Source organism: Barbus barbus (assembly GCF_936440315.1).
Source record: "Barbus barbus genome assembly, chromosome: 4".
Taxonomy (NCBI): domain Eukaryota; kingdom Metazoa; phylum Chordata; class Actinopteri; order Cypriniformes; family Cyprinidae; genus Barbus; species Barbus barbus.
The window spans coordinates 31,824,427-31,840,685 of NC_136732.1; the positions used below are offsets into that span (position 1 = coordinate 31,824,427).

A 16,259-nucleotide genomic window follows, 5' to 3' on the forward strand; every position below is an offset into this window, starting at 1 on the left:
ATGGAACATTGTGGAAGTGCTTTAGAATCAGAATTCTGATTCTGTTTTTATGGAACATTGTGGAAGTGCTTTAATAAAATTTTGAAAAAAAAAAAAAGAATTCTATATTTGAACAAAAAACAGAACACATTGTGTTACTGTATGGCACAATTAAACAGTTTCGGTTCCTATTGATTGTATTCATTTGTTCATACAATGGCAGTCAATATTTAATACATTTTCTTATGTTCTGCAGATTAAATTTATTTATTCATGTCGACTATACCTTCAAAGAGCTGCAGGCTAAAGTTAACTCTATTGAACTGTACTGAACTAAACATCTGATTTACATTCGGTCTTCCTGTAATTAATTTTCTCCTTCACGGAAGTAACTTGTACCTTAATAAGCAAACAGTGATTAGTCATGTGAGTATGTATGTTTTGTCTTAAAGCTTTTGTGTCTGTATTGAATTTCCTTTTATTGCAGTTTAGCAAACTCCTGTTATTCCCATTTAAGTTCCATTTCAACATCCTGAATATTGAATATTTTCATGCATTTTCATGACTTCATCATTGTTATTGCAACTCTAGCGCCATCTTCTGGAAACTATACAATGTCTACCTCTATCAGTTAACACCTCATTACTCCAAAAATGTAGGCCTAATTTATTACTCGTTACTAGTTACTCCTTTCAAAAGTAATATTATTACTTTCTGGCAACAGTAATTAGTTACACTATAATTACATTACTTTTCCTTCCACTTAAGTTGTAATTGTGTCTTTCCCACAAAATTCTTCTAAAATGTTACTAATAATATATTTCTGCCTAATCATTTAAGCAAAATCCACATTGGATCGCAGTCAAAAGTTATTACAAACACTCTTTTATGATTTCTCATTTACGCATATATGATTATATTTAATGATGTATTTTATCAAAAGAAGTGACGTGTTTGTAAGATTTTTAATTATAGTAATACAGTTTATAAATCACAATCAGAGGGATGTGGGTGGGCAAGCCATGTAATGCCAAAACTTACACATTGGTGTTCAGATCATTTTTTTCTCCTGACAAAATCAATGTAATGGCAATATTTTCATCCGCTGAATATAATCTTTTCCGTATTCCAAGCTTGCTTGATGCACTGCTGACTTCATGTGAATTATGAAAATAAATCTAGTAATTATTGCATTGTTGGATTTCAAATCAGCAGGGTTTAAGATGGTTAAGGCATCAAAAGTAACTAACCGGCTGTTTTATGGATGGTAACTGTAATATTACAAAAATCTTATTAGTAGTTAGTTACACTACTAGTTACTGTAAAAAGTAATATTATTAGTTGCTAGAAACTAGTTACCGCCCAACACTGGTTAACACATAATTTGAGATTGAAAAAAGGCAAATAATGTTGCTAATAATGTCTAGTGACCAGTGTAGACGGATTTGGGCTGATATATATATATATATATATATATGTGTATATATATATGTATATATATATGTATATATGCATACATACGTATAGATAGATAGATAGATAGATAGATAGATAGATAGATAGATAGATAGATAGATAGATAGATAGATAGATAGATTTCCAACATAGTTTTCTCATTTGTCAAGGATCATGAAACATTTCAGTGCAGATGGTGTTATATGAAGTTTAAAAAAGTTCTGTACACCTTTGAAAAAAAGGTGAAAAACATAAAAAAGACAATTTACATTTGCAGAGTGACTTAAATAAATGTTCATCCACAGCTCATGTTCATATTTGCTTCGGTTCCCTCATGAAATTCAAGTCTTATCATGTGTGAAGCTGTTATCAGGAAAGAAAGGCTGGTTGTTTAGAGGACCTGTTTGTCTTGAATGTTAAGATAGCTAACGTTTCATTTAAGTCCCATTCAGACACATTCACCGGTCAGCAGTTCATGTGACTCTTCTGGCTTTTAAACGAGGCGAGTATATTTAGCAAATTTCATAATGGTAATAAGTGCTTTAAATGAAATTAAGTAATCATAACAGATGTCTAAGAAAAAAATATTAAAAACAAGGAAAAAAGAGAAAAGAATAGCTACATAAGATGCTACCGAGCACTCAGAAGGACTCATTCAGTAAACAGATGTGTTTTTAGTCTGGATTTATATGTGAAGTCTGTACATCTGATCTCTTCTGGAAGCTGCTTTCTTCCAGCTGACTTGCTTTGAGTAAAACCTTGGTATTTCTAACTGGTCCTAATGATCCTAATGGTCTGTTAGGTTTACATAGGCCTATAAAACAAAGACAAAAATGTGTTTGAGTACGACGAGATCAACACAAAATTACAATGGTTTGTAGAAAGAAAAATACCACCCTAAAATGCTATGATTGTTATTAATGATTTATTCGCCTTTGCTACAAAATTGGTGAGCAATGAGCAATATTGATCTCTTCATATACTATATGAATATATTCTGTTTACTTCTGGGTTAAACCTGTTGTTGTGAAATAAAGTCAAATAAAGCAAACGCTACTTGATAATTATTTGGGTCGGAACTGAAAATGTCCCTTGAGTTCCCCCGACGGATTTCAGTGACGGACTATCAACAATACGAGAGGTTATGGTCTGTCTACTCCTGTGATAAACCGGTTTTCAGTTAGCTTAGCAGGAGTCACAACTAGACTACTATCTCGGCTGCTATTTTCTCATGCTTTTTTATTTTTTGGGAGCATGCCAGCGTTGGTTATCGCACATGGTAGAATTAACTTGCACACTGTCGGATACCAGATAAGAGCAACTTCTCAGAAGTCTTAGCCCTGTAAATCCCACAAGGTAACTTTGTGAGTACTTAACTACTAATTACAACATAGAGTAGCATGTCCCTGCGTTTGGTCACGGTAATAGTGCGAATTAAATCGATATGAGTTTTGCCCGGAGCGTGTGCTTTCCATAGAAACGACCCAAATTCATGTTCAATTCATTTGAAGGGCACGAGTACAACAGAACTGTTCTCGCTAGATCCGTGGAGTCTTCTAAGCAAACTGCATGTTTATTTTTGACTTGACGATTTAAAACTTTGCACTATTAGTAATATATATATACACATGCATATTAAAATGCAAGTATTCTTGTTTCCAGCCCTTTAATGGTGCTTTTTGCCCATACAGGAGTGTATCTTTCGGACTTTATAGCACACCATCATGGTGCTGAAGATCTTCTTTCCCCAGTGCTGCAACACTGCTGACAGCGGCCTGCTAGTAGGGCGCTGGATCCCAGGTCACAATTCTGCTGTGGTGCTGGCTGTCATTCACTACCCCTTCATACCGGGTCAGGTGAAGAAGTACTTGAGTGAGCTGCAGAGCCAGACTCAGGTGGATGTGACCGTTCTGGGATCCTGGAGTATGCCCAAAGAAGGCCAAGAGGGAATGGACAGCTTCCTAAAAGACCTGAGTACCATCTTTCCTCAGAAATCTTGGCTGCAGTTGAGCCGTGAGATTGGCAAAAGAGGCTTTACTTGTCAGGAGGTCCAAAACAACGGGAAACTTCTGCAGGAGCAGAAGAACGGCGACGATAAGATCGTCCTCATTCACTACGACCAGAGGAAGGTTATGCTGTCCCAGCTTCACCCGGTACAGGATGTCGGACAAAATTCTGATGTTGGGCCCTCAGAGCTGCGCTTGGTCTTCCAGACAGTTGCTAATAGTCAGCCTCTCTTTTTCCTGGACAAATATGACGACGGACCTCTCAAACTCACCCACTGGCAGTCTGAAGGCAGGGAGGCTAGTATTATTGCAGAGCTTCTAAAGCAAGCCTCAGTTCCAGTCTGCATCTTCCTAACATGGCTGCTGTCTCTGTGGCACTGGTTGTGCAGCTTCAGGTGAGTTGATGTGTCTCGGCTTGAACCTGTTGTTGAGACTGAAGAGTGATGATGAAAATTCATACTCGGATCTTTTGGTATTTTACAGGATTTTGCATTTGCGTCCAGTGCTGTTCATCTCAAGCAAGCTGTCCACCTGTGTTCAGTCGGGATACAGAGCAGTTCATTTCAAGACTGTTTTCTCTCCCAAAAAAGCTGCCACACACATGGAATTCATGAGGTACAGTACTTGGATCAGTGACGTACAAGAGCATCATCGGGTTTAAAATACATGTGCCAACTTCTTAGAAACGTACTTTTTGAGTTCATGTTGGTTTCATATGGTTTTGAAAAACGTTTCACTAATTTTGAGAAAAGTTTTAACTTTATCATGAGTTATTAATTGCTAAGTATCATTACACTAACCTTGCCGAAGTCATAAAAAGGTTAAAAAAATCTGATACTCATTTTTTAAAGACTGTCCTTATTAGTTTACATTTACACAGTAAACATGTTACTTATTATTAAAATGTTATTTTATCAAATTATTATTATGTTGCTCCTTTATTTAATAAATCATATTCTCACACCCTTCTTTTTTGATCCTCTGCAGAAAAGCAAACATTTTTGTGTCCTTTCTTGTGGACATGGCCCTTGGTTTGCTGCTTATCTCATGGCTTTATAGGGAGAATCGTATCAGCAAATTAGCAGATACTTTGGTACCTGTGGCTGATGTAAGTGTGACACATTACATCACATTTGCAGAAAAGTTTGGGATCAGTAAGATTTTTTTTTTTTTTTAAGTCTTGTATGCTTGACAAAGCTGCAATTATTTAATGAAAAATACAGTAAAACAGTAATATGGTGCAATATTATTACAATAACTGTTTTCTATTTTAATATTAAGTAAAAAAAGTAATTTATTAATGTGCTGGTAAAAGCTGAATAATCTTTAGTGTCACACGATCCTTCAGAAATTATTCTAATATGCTGATTTTGTGCTCAAGAAATATTTCTTCTTATCGTTAACGTTGAAAACAGTTGTGCTGCATATGTTTATGGAAACCATAATACATTTGTTTCAGGATTCTTTGATGAAAAGAAAGTTCAAAAGCACTGTATTGATTTGGAATAGAAATTACAATCTCTTTACTGTCCGTTTAGATTTTTTTTTACTTGCGGAATAAAAATCTGAATTTATTTCAAAATAAACATCTTACTAACCCCAAAGATTTAAAGGGTAGTGTGTGTGTATATATACATGTGTAGACAGATCTTGGGTTATCTCACAGCGTGTGGCTAAAGAGCTGCAGGAGCTGTTAGAATGGCTGATGGGAGCTCCTGCTGGACTGAAGATGAACAGAGCTCTCGACCAGGTGCTGGGGAGATTCTTTCTCTACCACATTCATCTGTGGATCAGTAAGTAGATCTTCAGTTCAAGCATTCTCATAGTGTTCCATGTTTAATGAATGAATCACATCTGTGTTTTGTGATTGCGTCCGCAGGTTACATCCACCTGATGTCTCCTTTCATTGAGAGGATCCTGTGGTATGTTGGACTCTCAGCCTGCTTGGGATTGACCTTTGCTCTTTCCATATTGTCCGACATTGTGGCCCTCCTCACTTTCCACATCTACTGTTTTTATGTATATGGGGCAAGGTGAGGTTCAGTTTTGTTGCGACTTACTGTCATGTTTGTGCTTTTCCAGTAGAGGGCAGTGTCAGCCTTTATATTTACATTTACATTTATTCATTTAGCTGACGCTTTTATCCAAAGCGACTTACAATTGCTATATATGTCAGAGGTCGCACGCCTCTGGAGCAACTAGGGGTTTAGTGTCTTGCTCAGGGACACATTGGTGTCTCACAGTGGATTCGAACCCGGGTCTCTCACACCAAAGGCATGTGTCTTATCCACTGCGCCATCACCACCCCATATTTGCGCCTCCTTAATGGATAGTTCACCCAGAAATAAATATTCTGTACCCATTCACTTTATTTTGTCATTCCAAACCTGTATGACTTTCTGTTTTCACAAAATGTCCAATGTCCAGGCTGCTGTTTAACGTATTATAAAAGTGGATAGGAACCATAGACCACTAAAGTCACCATTACCTTTCATTGTATGAAATAAAAGTGAATTTTAGGTTCCATTCTAGAAAGAACGTTACACAGGTTGGGAAAGACATGAGTGAACATAAGCCATGATAACATTTTAGGTGTACTATCTCTTTAAGGTTCTATCTCAGATCTGTTTGGGCAGTTACTTGTCATTAGGGCCCAAGCCAGTAAGGCGCAGGGCCCTATTGTTCTTCTAAGGATTATTAGGGCCCAAGCCAGTAAGGCGCAGGGCCCTATTGTTCTTCTAAGGATTATTATTATTTTTTTTTTTTTTTTTTTTTTTTTTTTTTTTTTTTTTTTTCGACTATCCGGGCACTTTTGGGGGCCTTAACGTGCCCGAAAACTCTTGAAAATTGGCACGCACGCTGGAATCCGCGGCCATTAGGACGCCAAAGAGGCTGGGACCCGGGCGTGGCACAAGGGCTCTACGGCGCCCCCTGGAAAATTGTCAGAAAGCTTGATGTATAGCTCACACATACTTGCACGTATTCATATGAAACTCGGTACACATATAGAACTCATTGAGCCGAACAACTTTCGCGCAGCATCTCATAGGCTCCGCCCAACAGGAAGTCGGCTATTCAGGGCTGTTTAAAAAGCGCATGCTCTGGAATTTGATATACTCCTCTGAGGATTTCCATACGATTGCCACCAAACTCGGTGAACATGATCTCAAGACATTGGGGACGCTAAATTGCGAAGATATTTTTGATATGTCGAACGGTTTGCCCGTGGCGAGGCGATGAAGTTATGGCGAAAAATGAGACCCAGGAAATGCCTAATAACGTCCACATACATTGTATGATGTAGATCAAACTCCAGTGGTTTGTTCGTTGTATGATACCGATCGGATAGATGTGACTATAATGACTGAAAGTTATAGCGCCACCAACTGGCTGCAGGAAGTGTGTCGTTTTCAAAATGCTTTGAATTCAGCATCTTCTTTTACCTCGATTTGCTTCAAACTTCACCAGAATAATGTCAAAACAGGGCCGATGTAAAACTGTGAAGGGAATATTGATATCTAAAAGTATGTTGCCATGGCAACGTGTCAAAGTTGAAAATTCGTTTCTGGTGATTTTGAGGCAGATAACATGTTTAGAATGTCATGAAACTCAACACACATATCAGTATTAATGATAGTTAGACACTGGAAAAAGCTCATAAACGGGCGTGGAAGAGGCACTCTATAGCGCCACCTTTTGTCAAAAATGGGGGGGTTAGTTTTAGCTACAGAGACCAAACTCGGTACATAAATTGTTCTTATTAATCTGGACAACTTTCTAATTTACAGTCATTAGCTACGACCAACAGGACGTCGGCTATATTTATTTTAATGTGGGTTTTTAAAAAAAACGGGCTGTAAACAAATTAATACTCCTCCAAGCAGAAACACGGAAATCACACGAAACATTTTTTATCATGATGCCAAAATACTGAAGATGCTAAATTGCGGACGGATTTAGGATATCTTGAACGATGATTTAATGGAAATTTATTAAAGTTACAGTAAAAAAGAGAATTTTTTTTTTTTTTATCTTTTAAGAGCAGCTTCCAAACACTTCATAAAAAATTACATACACAGAACAATACAGTCTGAGGATATGTGATTAATTTCATGAATTTACAATACACTATGCAGAGGAGAAAATTAAAAAACTATCAGCCTGCTTCTGAGTGAGAGCTCCCTGTCACTGCTACTGAGTGAGGGGTGGGGGTGGGGTGGGGTGTGAGTGACTGTGTGAGTGACTGTGTGGATTGAGCCAGTGGGTGAGAGAGAGAAAGAGAGAGAGAGGGTCTGTTTTTTAAAATCTTTAAAAAATGCTTATAAATCATTAAAGATTTTGATAACACTTTATAATAAGGTCTCATTTCTTAACATTAGGAAATGCATTAACATGAACTAACAATGAAAAATATATTTTTACAGGATGTTAATTCTTCCATGATAGTATGAACTAACAAAGAACAATTTTTTTTAAAGCATTTATTAATCTTTTTAATGTTAGAAAAATAATCATGTTCAAAAGATAAACTTTAAAATGTAATAATATATAAACACATTTTGGAATTAATATTGATCAACATTAAATGGTATATAATTATTAATGATTATATATATATATAATGATAGCTACAGACACCAAACTCGGTACATAAATTGTTCTTATTAATCCGGACAACTTTCTAATTTACAGTCATTAGCTACGACCAACAGGAAATCGGCAATTTTTTTTTTTATGTGTTTTTTTTTTTTAAAACGGGCTGTAAACAAATTCATACTCCTCCAAGCAGAAACCAAAAATTCACACCAAACATTTTTTCACATGCTTCCAAGATACTGAAGATGCTACATTGCGGACCGATTTAGGATATCTTGAACGGTGATTTAATGGCAATTTATTAAAGTTACAGTAAAAAAGAACACTTTTTTTTTTTTTTTTTTTATCTTTTAAGAGCAGCTTCCAAACACTTCATAAAAGATTACATACACAGAACAAGACCGTCTGAGGATATGTGATTAATTTCATGAATTTACAATACACTATGGAGAGGAGAAAATTTTTTAATTGATCAGAGTTCTCCTGTCTCTGTGCTTATAATGTGTGCGGTAGGTGACTGGATGAGTGACTGACTGTGTGAGTTCAGTGAGTGTGGAGGGGGAGAGAGAGAGAGAGAGAGAGTCTGTTTAAACTTCTCAATAAAATCCTTAAAAAATGCTTATAAAGCATTAAAGGTTTTGATAACACTTTATAATGAAGTCTCATTTGTTAACAGTAGGGAATGCATTAATTAACATGAACTAACAATGAAAAATATATTTTTACAGCATGTTAATTCTTCATTGATAGTATGAACTTACAATGAACAAAATATTTTTAATATTAGAAAAATAGTCATGTTCAAAAGATAAAACTTTAAAATGTAATAATATATTAACACATTTTGGAATTGATTTTGATCAACATTAAATGGTATATATTTATTAATGATGTAAATTAACAACAGTTAAATAATGTTGTTTTTAACATTGGTTAATTCACAAATAACATTAAATATTAACAATATATTTTTTACTTTATTCATTTGTGTTAGAAAAAATTATTCACGTTAGTTAATGGAAAAATAAATCATTAAAAAATGCTTATAAATCATTAAAATCTTTGGTAACTATAATAATTTCTCATTTGTTAGCATTAGTAAATGCATTAACTAACATCAAATACCAATGAAAAATATATTTTCACAGAATTTAAAGTTTTATATGTTGTTCTGTGTGTCTGTGTTTCACAGAGTTGATGGTTTGGATTAACCCTTTAATTGCCGTATCCCTTAAAACCAAACTGCCAGAGGGTTACTGTGATGCTTGTGCTCGCTGGGCACCGTTTTATCGATGCCACCGGGGTGGCGTATGCTGACGGCTTGGGCCCGTCATCGCTGCTCGCAGCTATATTTATTTATTTTTTTTTTTTTTTTTATTTTTTTTTTTATTTCAATCATCCGGGCACTTTTGGGGGCCTTAACGTGCCCGAAAACTCTCGAAAATTGGCACGCACATTGGAACCTGCGGCCATTAGGACGCCGCTGAGGCTGGGACCCGGGCGTGGCACAGGGGCTCTACGGCGCCCCCTGGAAAATTGTCAGAAAGCTTGATGTATAGCTCACACATACTTGCACGTATTCATATGAAACTTGGTACACATATAGAACTCATTGAGCTGAACAACTTCCGTGCAGCATGTCATAGGCTCCGCCCAACAGGAAGTCGGCTATTCAGGGCTGTTTAAAAAGCGCATGCTCTGGAATTTGATATACTCCTCTGAGGATTTCCATACGATTGCCACCAAACTCGGTGAACATGATCTCAAGACATTGGGGACGCTAAATTGCGAAGATATTTTTGATATGTCGAACGGTTTGCCCGTGGCGAGGCGATGAAGTTATGGCGAAAAATGAGACCCAGGAAATGCCTAATAACGTCCACATACATTGTATGATGTAGATCAAACTCCAGTGGTTTGTTCGTTGTATGATGCCGATCGGATAGATGTGACTATTATGACTGAAAGTTATAGCGCCACCAACTGGCTGCAGGAAGTGTGTCGTTTTCAAAATGATTTGAATTCAGCATCTTATTTTTACTCGATTTGCTTCAAACTTCACCAGAATAATGTCAAAACACGGCCGATGTAAAACTGTGAAGGGAATATTGATATCTAAAATTATGTTGCCATGGCAACGTGTCAAAGTTGAAAATTCGTTTCTGGTGATTTTGAGGCAGATAACATGTTTAGAATGTCATGAAACTCAACACACATATCCATTTTAATGATAGTTAGACACTGGAAAAAGCTCATAAACGGGCGTGGAAGAGGCACTCTATAGCGCCACCTTTTGTCAAAAATGGGGGGGTTAGTTTTAGCTACAGACACCAAACTCGGTACATAAATTGTTCTTATTAATCCGGACAACTTTCTACTTTACAGTCATTAGCTACGACCAACAGGACGTCGGCTATATTTATTTTAATGTGGGTTTTTTTTTAAAACGGGCTGTAAACAAATTCATACTCCTCAAAGCAGAAACACGTAAATCACACCAAACATTTTTTCTCATGATGCCAAAATACTGAAGATGCTAAATTGCGGACGGATTTAGGATATCTTGAACGATGATTTAATGGCAATTTATTAAAGTTACAGTAAAAAATAGATTTTTTTTTTTTTTTTATCTTTTAAGAGCAGCTTCCAAACACTTCATAAAAAATTACATACACAGAACAATACAGTCTGACGATATGTGATTAATTTCATGAATTTACAATACACTATGCAGAGGAGAAAATTTAAAAACTATCAGGCAGTTGTTACAATGCTTCTATGAGTGAGAGTTCCCTGTCAGCCTGCAGCTGAGTGAGGGGGTGGGGGTGGGGTGGGGTGTGAGTGACTGTGTGGATTGAGGAGCTGGGTGAGAGAGAGAAAGAGAGAGAGGGTCTGTTTTTTTTAAATCTTTAAAAAATGCTTATAAAGCATTAAAGGTTTTCATAACACTTTATAATTAAGTCTCATTTGTTAACAGTAGGGAATGCATTAATTAACATGAACTAACAATGAAAAATATAATTTTTTACAGCATGTTAATTCTTCATTGATAGTATGAACTTACAATGAACTAACAATGAACAAAATATTTTTAATGTTAGAAAAATAGTCATGTTCAAAAGAGAAACTTTAAAATTTAATAATATATTAACACATTTTGGAATTAATATTGATCAACATTAAATGGAATATAATTATTAATGATTATATATATATAATGATAGCTACAGACACCAAACTTGGTACATAAATTGTTCAACAACTTTCGGACAACTTTCTAATTTACAGACATTAGCTACGACCAACAGGAAGCCGGCTTTTTTTTTTTATGTTTTTTTTTTTTTCAAAACGGGCTGTAAACAAATTCATACACCTCCAAGCAGAAACCACAAATTCACACAAAACACAGAACAAGACAGTCTGAGGATATGTGATTAATTCCATGAATTTACAGTACACTATGGCGAGAAGAAAATTTTAAAACTTATCAGAGATATCCTGTCACTGTGCTTCTAATGTGTGCGGTGGGTGACTGGGTGAGTGACTGACTGTGTGAGTTCAGTGAGTGTGGAGGGGGAGAGAGAGAGAGAGTCTGTTTAAACTTCTCAATAAAATCCTTAAAAAATGCTTATAAAGCATTAAAGGTTTTGATAACACTTTATAATTGAGTCTCATTTGTTAACAGTAGGGAATGCATTAATTAACATGAACTAACAATGAAAAATATATTTTTTAAAGCATGTTAATTCTTCATTGATAGTATGAACTTACAATGAACTAACAATGAACAAAATATTTTTAATATTAGAAAAATAGTCATGTTCAAAAGATAAAACTTTAAAATTTAATATATTAACACATTTTGGAATTGATTTTAAACATTAAAACATTGATTTCAACATTAAATGGTATATATTTATTAATGATGTAAATTAACAACAGTTAAATAATGTTGTTTTTTAACATTGGTTAATTCACAAATAACATTAAATATTAACAATATATTTTTTACTTTATTAATTTGTGTTAGAAAAAATTATTCATTTTAGTTAATGGAAAAATAAATCATTAAAAAATGCTTATAAATCATTAAAACCTTTGGTAACTATAATAATTTCTCATTTGTTAGCATTAGTAAATGCATTAACTAACATCAACTACCAATGAAAAATATATTTTCACAGAATTTAAAGTTTTATATGTTGTTCTGTGTGTGTGTGTTTCACAGAGTTGATGGTTTGGATTAACCCTTTAATTGCCGTATCCCTTAAAACCAAACTGCCAGAGGGTTACTGTGATGCTTGTGCTCGCTGGGCACCGTTTTATCGATGCCACCGGGGTGGCGTATGCTGACGGCTTGGGCCCGTCATCGCTGCTCGCAGCTATATTTTATATTTACAGTCTTGCATCTTTTATTTACATATTAACCTTTACACAGCGTTCCAGGGCTTTTAATCCTTTCTAAGAATTGCAGTACAGATTCTTTGTTTGTGAAGTGTACTTTGCTATCTCTGCTGTCAGACTCTACTGTCTGAAGATCTATGGTCTCTCCTCCCTGTGGCGGCTCTTCAGGGGAAAGAAATGGAATGTATTGAGGCAGAGGGTTGACTCGTGCTCATACGACCTGGACCAGGTACATTTCCTGCACCACTATTTAGCACATCCCTACAGAACACGTATGACACGACTCTGTTTCCTTTGCAGTTGTTCATTGGCACTTTGTTTTTTACGATTCTGCTGTTCCTGCTTCCCACCACTGCCCTGTATTACCTCGTCTTTACCCTGGTGAGTCTATTTTCACACTTTTTCCATCTCACATTTTTTTTAAATGTTACATCAGGCCAGAAGTCAGCTACATTTCTTCGTCTCTATATGTGACCCTGGACCACAAAACCAGTCGCAAGGGTCAATTTGAAATTGGAAAGCTGAGTAAAAGAAAGCTGGAAGCTGAATAAGTAAGCCTTTCCATTGATGTATGGTTTGTTAGGATAGGACAGTATTTGGCCGAGATACAACTATTTGAAAATCTGGACTCTTGAGGGTGCAAAAAAATCTAAATATTGATAAATTCGCCTTTAAAGTTGTCCAAAGCAATGCATATTACTAATCAAAATGAAGTTTGATGTATTTATGGTAGGAAATTTACAAAATATCTTGGAACATGGAACATGATCTTTAATTGATATCCTAATGATTTTTGGCATAAAAGAAAAATCTGTAATTTTGACCCATACAGTGTATTGATACAAATTCACCCGTGCTACTTATGACTGGTTTTGTGGTCCAGGGTCATGTATGATTATTTTTTTATTTTTGGGGGGTATTATGAATTTGGTCATTATGAATATTAAGTCATTATATGGTAATTATTAAGTTTTAGCTCTTGATGATTTTATTGCTTGCAATGGCCTATATAGTACTGTTCAAAGGTTTGGGGTCTGTGTGATTTTATTTTTTATTTTTTTTTATAGTTAAGTATATAAAGGTCTTTTATACTTACCATCACTGCATTTATATGTCATTACAGTGTCACGTGATCCTTTTAGAAATCATTCTAATGTGCCTATTTGCAAGAAACATTTACTTTTTACTTTTAGTCATTTAACAGATGCTTTTATCCAAAGCGACTTACAAATAAGAAAAAGTAACTAAAACTAAAAGTCAAAACTCTGTAAATACTATGTACACACATTTAAGAAAATTACAAAATTGCATTTCTTATCAATGTTGAAAAAAGTTGTTGCTTAATTATTGTAGAAATCATAATGCAGTGTTTTTAAAGATTCATAAAAATCATAAAGAATTTTATATATTGATAACATAAGTATCATGTTTTTGTGTTTGTAGCTGCGGCTGGTGGTGGTGCTGTTTCAGGGAATGATTCATCTTAGTGTGGACTTCATCAACTCCTTCCCCCTGTTTGCCATCGGCTCACGTATCTGCAGACCATACAGACTGGCAGGTGAGCCATACTGCATCACATTGAAGAAATCAATAAAAAAAGTCATAAATTTTGTAACTTTCTCTTCTTACGTAACACTTGATAATAAAGATGAAACTATGAATGTACTTCTAGGCCATGTACTGCAGTCATATACTGACCTTCTGAGAAAACCACTTGCTTAATTATGTTTATACAACTGATAAGTACTTTATGAATGTCTTTGTATTCCAGAGGGCGTTAAATTCAATGTGCTTTGTCAGGAGCCGGGAACTCCTCTTCACCTGATGATGGAGGTAGGTTGATTGTTGCTAAAACAGCTTGTCGTCCCATAGTTTATTTATGCTTGGGTTTCATTTATGGTTTGGGTTTGACCTGTTGATTTTGTGGGATGGATATGAGGGTTCTTGAATAGCTTTGTTCAGCTCACTGTGCAGTGCAAACACTGGACATCCTTTACTTGTCTCTGTACCAGATGAGCAAAAATGAATGAAAAATGTCTTTTCTTTTCTCCACCTTCAGATCAACCCACTGAAATGTAGCTCTGTACTGCAATGTTACCGGATGCCCACCTATAGCTGTTACCCTAAGGATTCCTGGGCCGCATTGTGCAAGAAGCTGTTTGTAGGAGAACTCATTTACCCCTGGAAGCAGAAGACTGCCAAGACCGACTAACTCTGGGACCTACAGCCAGACACATGAACACTGGGAGAATGTTGCTCTATTGGTCAGACTCCACTGAAGCTCAAAATAGTCTTACTTGGGTTTTTAAAGGAAGTAGATATTCCTTCATTGTAGATTTAAATCACAATCTTTCCTTTTCCAAACATTGATTACAATCTTTGATTGAAACTGTGATTATTTTTTGTATTTGTTTTAAAACTTCTACTTTTATAACACTCAAGATGTACCATTTAAAAAAAAGAGTATTACTTCTATTATAACTTTGATATTTAAAACGTGTTGCTCAATCACAACCATAATTTAATGAAGATCATTTGAACTGGAAGTGACACTGTTGACGTCGTCTCAGTTGTTGTTTTTTTGCTGCCTCTCACGATGGGCAGATAGAAAGGGAATGACTGGTAAAACTGAGCTATAAAATGTTAGGCATTTATGAGTCTAATCTATCTGACTAATATGTACTGGCTCTGAATGTTGAATTTAATACAGATTAGTGTAAATTATTTGACCATGAACCACTTATATGTCAGTGTTGCCAAATTGTTGTTTTGTAGCTATTATTATTAATGTAAATGACTGAATAAATACTAGATTTTTATAAATGCAGATGAACATGATCAAAATATGCATTTGTGCTGTTGATTTTCAAACTCTACATGTACCTCAATAAAGTTTATTTAATAACTTTTTATAGATTGCCGTATCATTTTTCATCTTAGATCATATGATTCATGTTTGGACTATAAACAGTTGGTATTTAAAGTTTACCCAATTTCCAAAACGCTCTAGTTTAACTAGTCTTGCATATTTTAATTGAGAGAACAGCCTTTGAAGAATGTGCTCAGACTGGACTGAGAGCACAACACAGCAATGACAGGCTTCTGGCTATTCAATGAAAGTTAAAAACATCTGAGCTGGGGATTCACCTTCATGTTTTATAAGGGCAAAATACCCTTGTGTATATCTGACACAAAGATGGGTAGTCGAAAACGGAAATATATATGTTATTCCAAGTATAACTATAACTCCAACTCACTTTCTGTCTCTATATATACAGTATGACAGTAAAGACTTATATAGTGTTACAAAATATTTCTATTTCAAGTGAATGCTGTTCTTTTATTAATCAAAGAATCATGAAAACAAATGCATCATAGTTTCAACATAAATATTAAGCAGCACAACTGTTTTCAAAATTAAAAATAATATGAAATGTTTCTTGAACAGCAAATCAGCATATTAGACTGATTTCTGAAGGATCACGTGACACTGAAGACTGGAGTGATGATGCTGAAAATTCATCTTTGATCACAGGAATAAATTACATTTTAAAATATATTCAAATAATAATAAAAAAATTGTAGCAATATTTCTCATATTCTACTGCACAGCAGTTCTTCCAAAAACATAAAAAATATTTTGTATTATAACTATTGTATAATATATTATTTATTATTAGTATGTCTGTGTTTTACAGTGTATATAGTCATAGTTTATAGTAATTTATTATAAGTTCTCTATATATGACTGTAAAAATGGAAATTGACAGAATTCTATTCAAAACAGCTGTCTCATATTTCATCCTAGGGGAACAAGCG

General features: G+C 35.1%; 1 protein-coding gene across 3 annotated transcripts; it reads left to right on the forward strand.

The window, feature by feature from the left end:
* The first annotated feature begins 1,857 nt into the window (after positions 1-1,857).
* On the forward strand, positions 1,858-15,353 carry LOC306860836 (phosphatidylinositol N-acetylglucosaminyltransferase subunit Q-like). 3 transcript variants are annotated; one of them, XM_079402786.1, is made up of 11 exons: positions 1,858-1,936; positions 3,126-3,835; positions 3,924-4,055; positions 4,428-4,548; positions 5,107-5,233; positions 5,320-5,473; positions 12,558-12,669; positions 12,741-12,821; positions 13,884-13,998; positions 14,212-14,273; positions 14,500-15,353. In XM_079402786.1, the coding sequence occupies exons 2-11, from the start codon at positions 3,159-3,161 to the stop codon at positions 14,650-14,652; spliced, it is 1,734 nt and encodes a 577-aa protein (XP_079258912.1). In that variant the 5' UTR covers positions 1,858-1,936; positions 3,126-3,158; the 3' UTR covers positions 14,653-15,353. The 3 variants fall into 3 exon arrangements, with proteins under 3 accessions (XP_079258912.1, XP_079258911.1, XP_079258913.1); XM_079402785.1 differs by lacking the exon at positions 1,858-1,936 and adding an exon at positions 2,539-2,790; XM_079402787.1 differs by lacking the exon at positions 1,858-1,936 and adding an exon at positions 2,549-2,798.
* Positions 15,354-16,259: the final 906 nt, after the last annotated feature.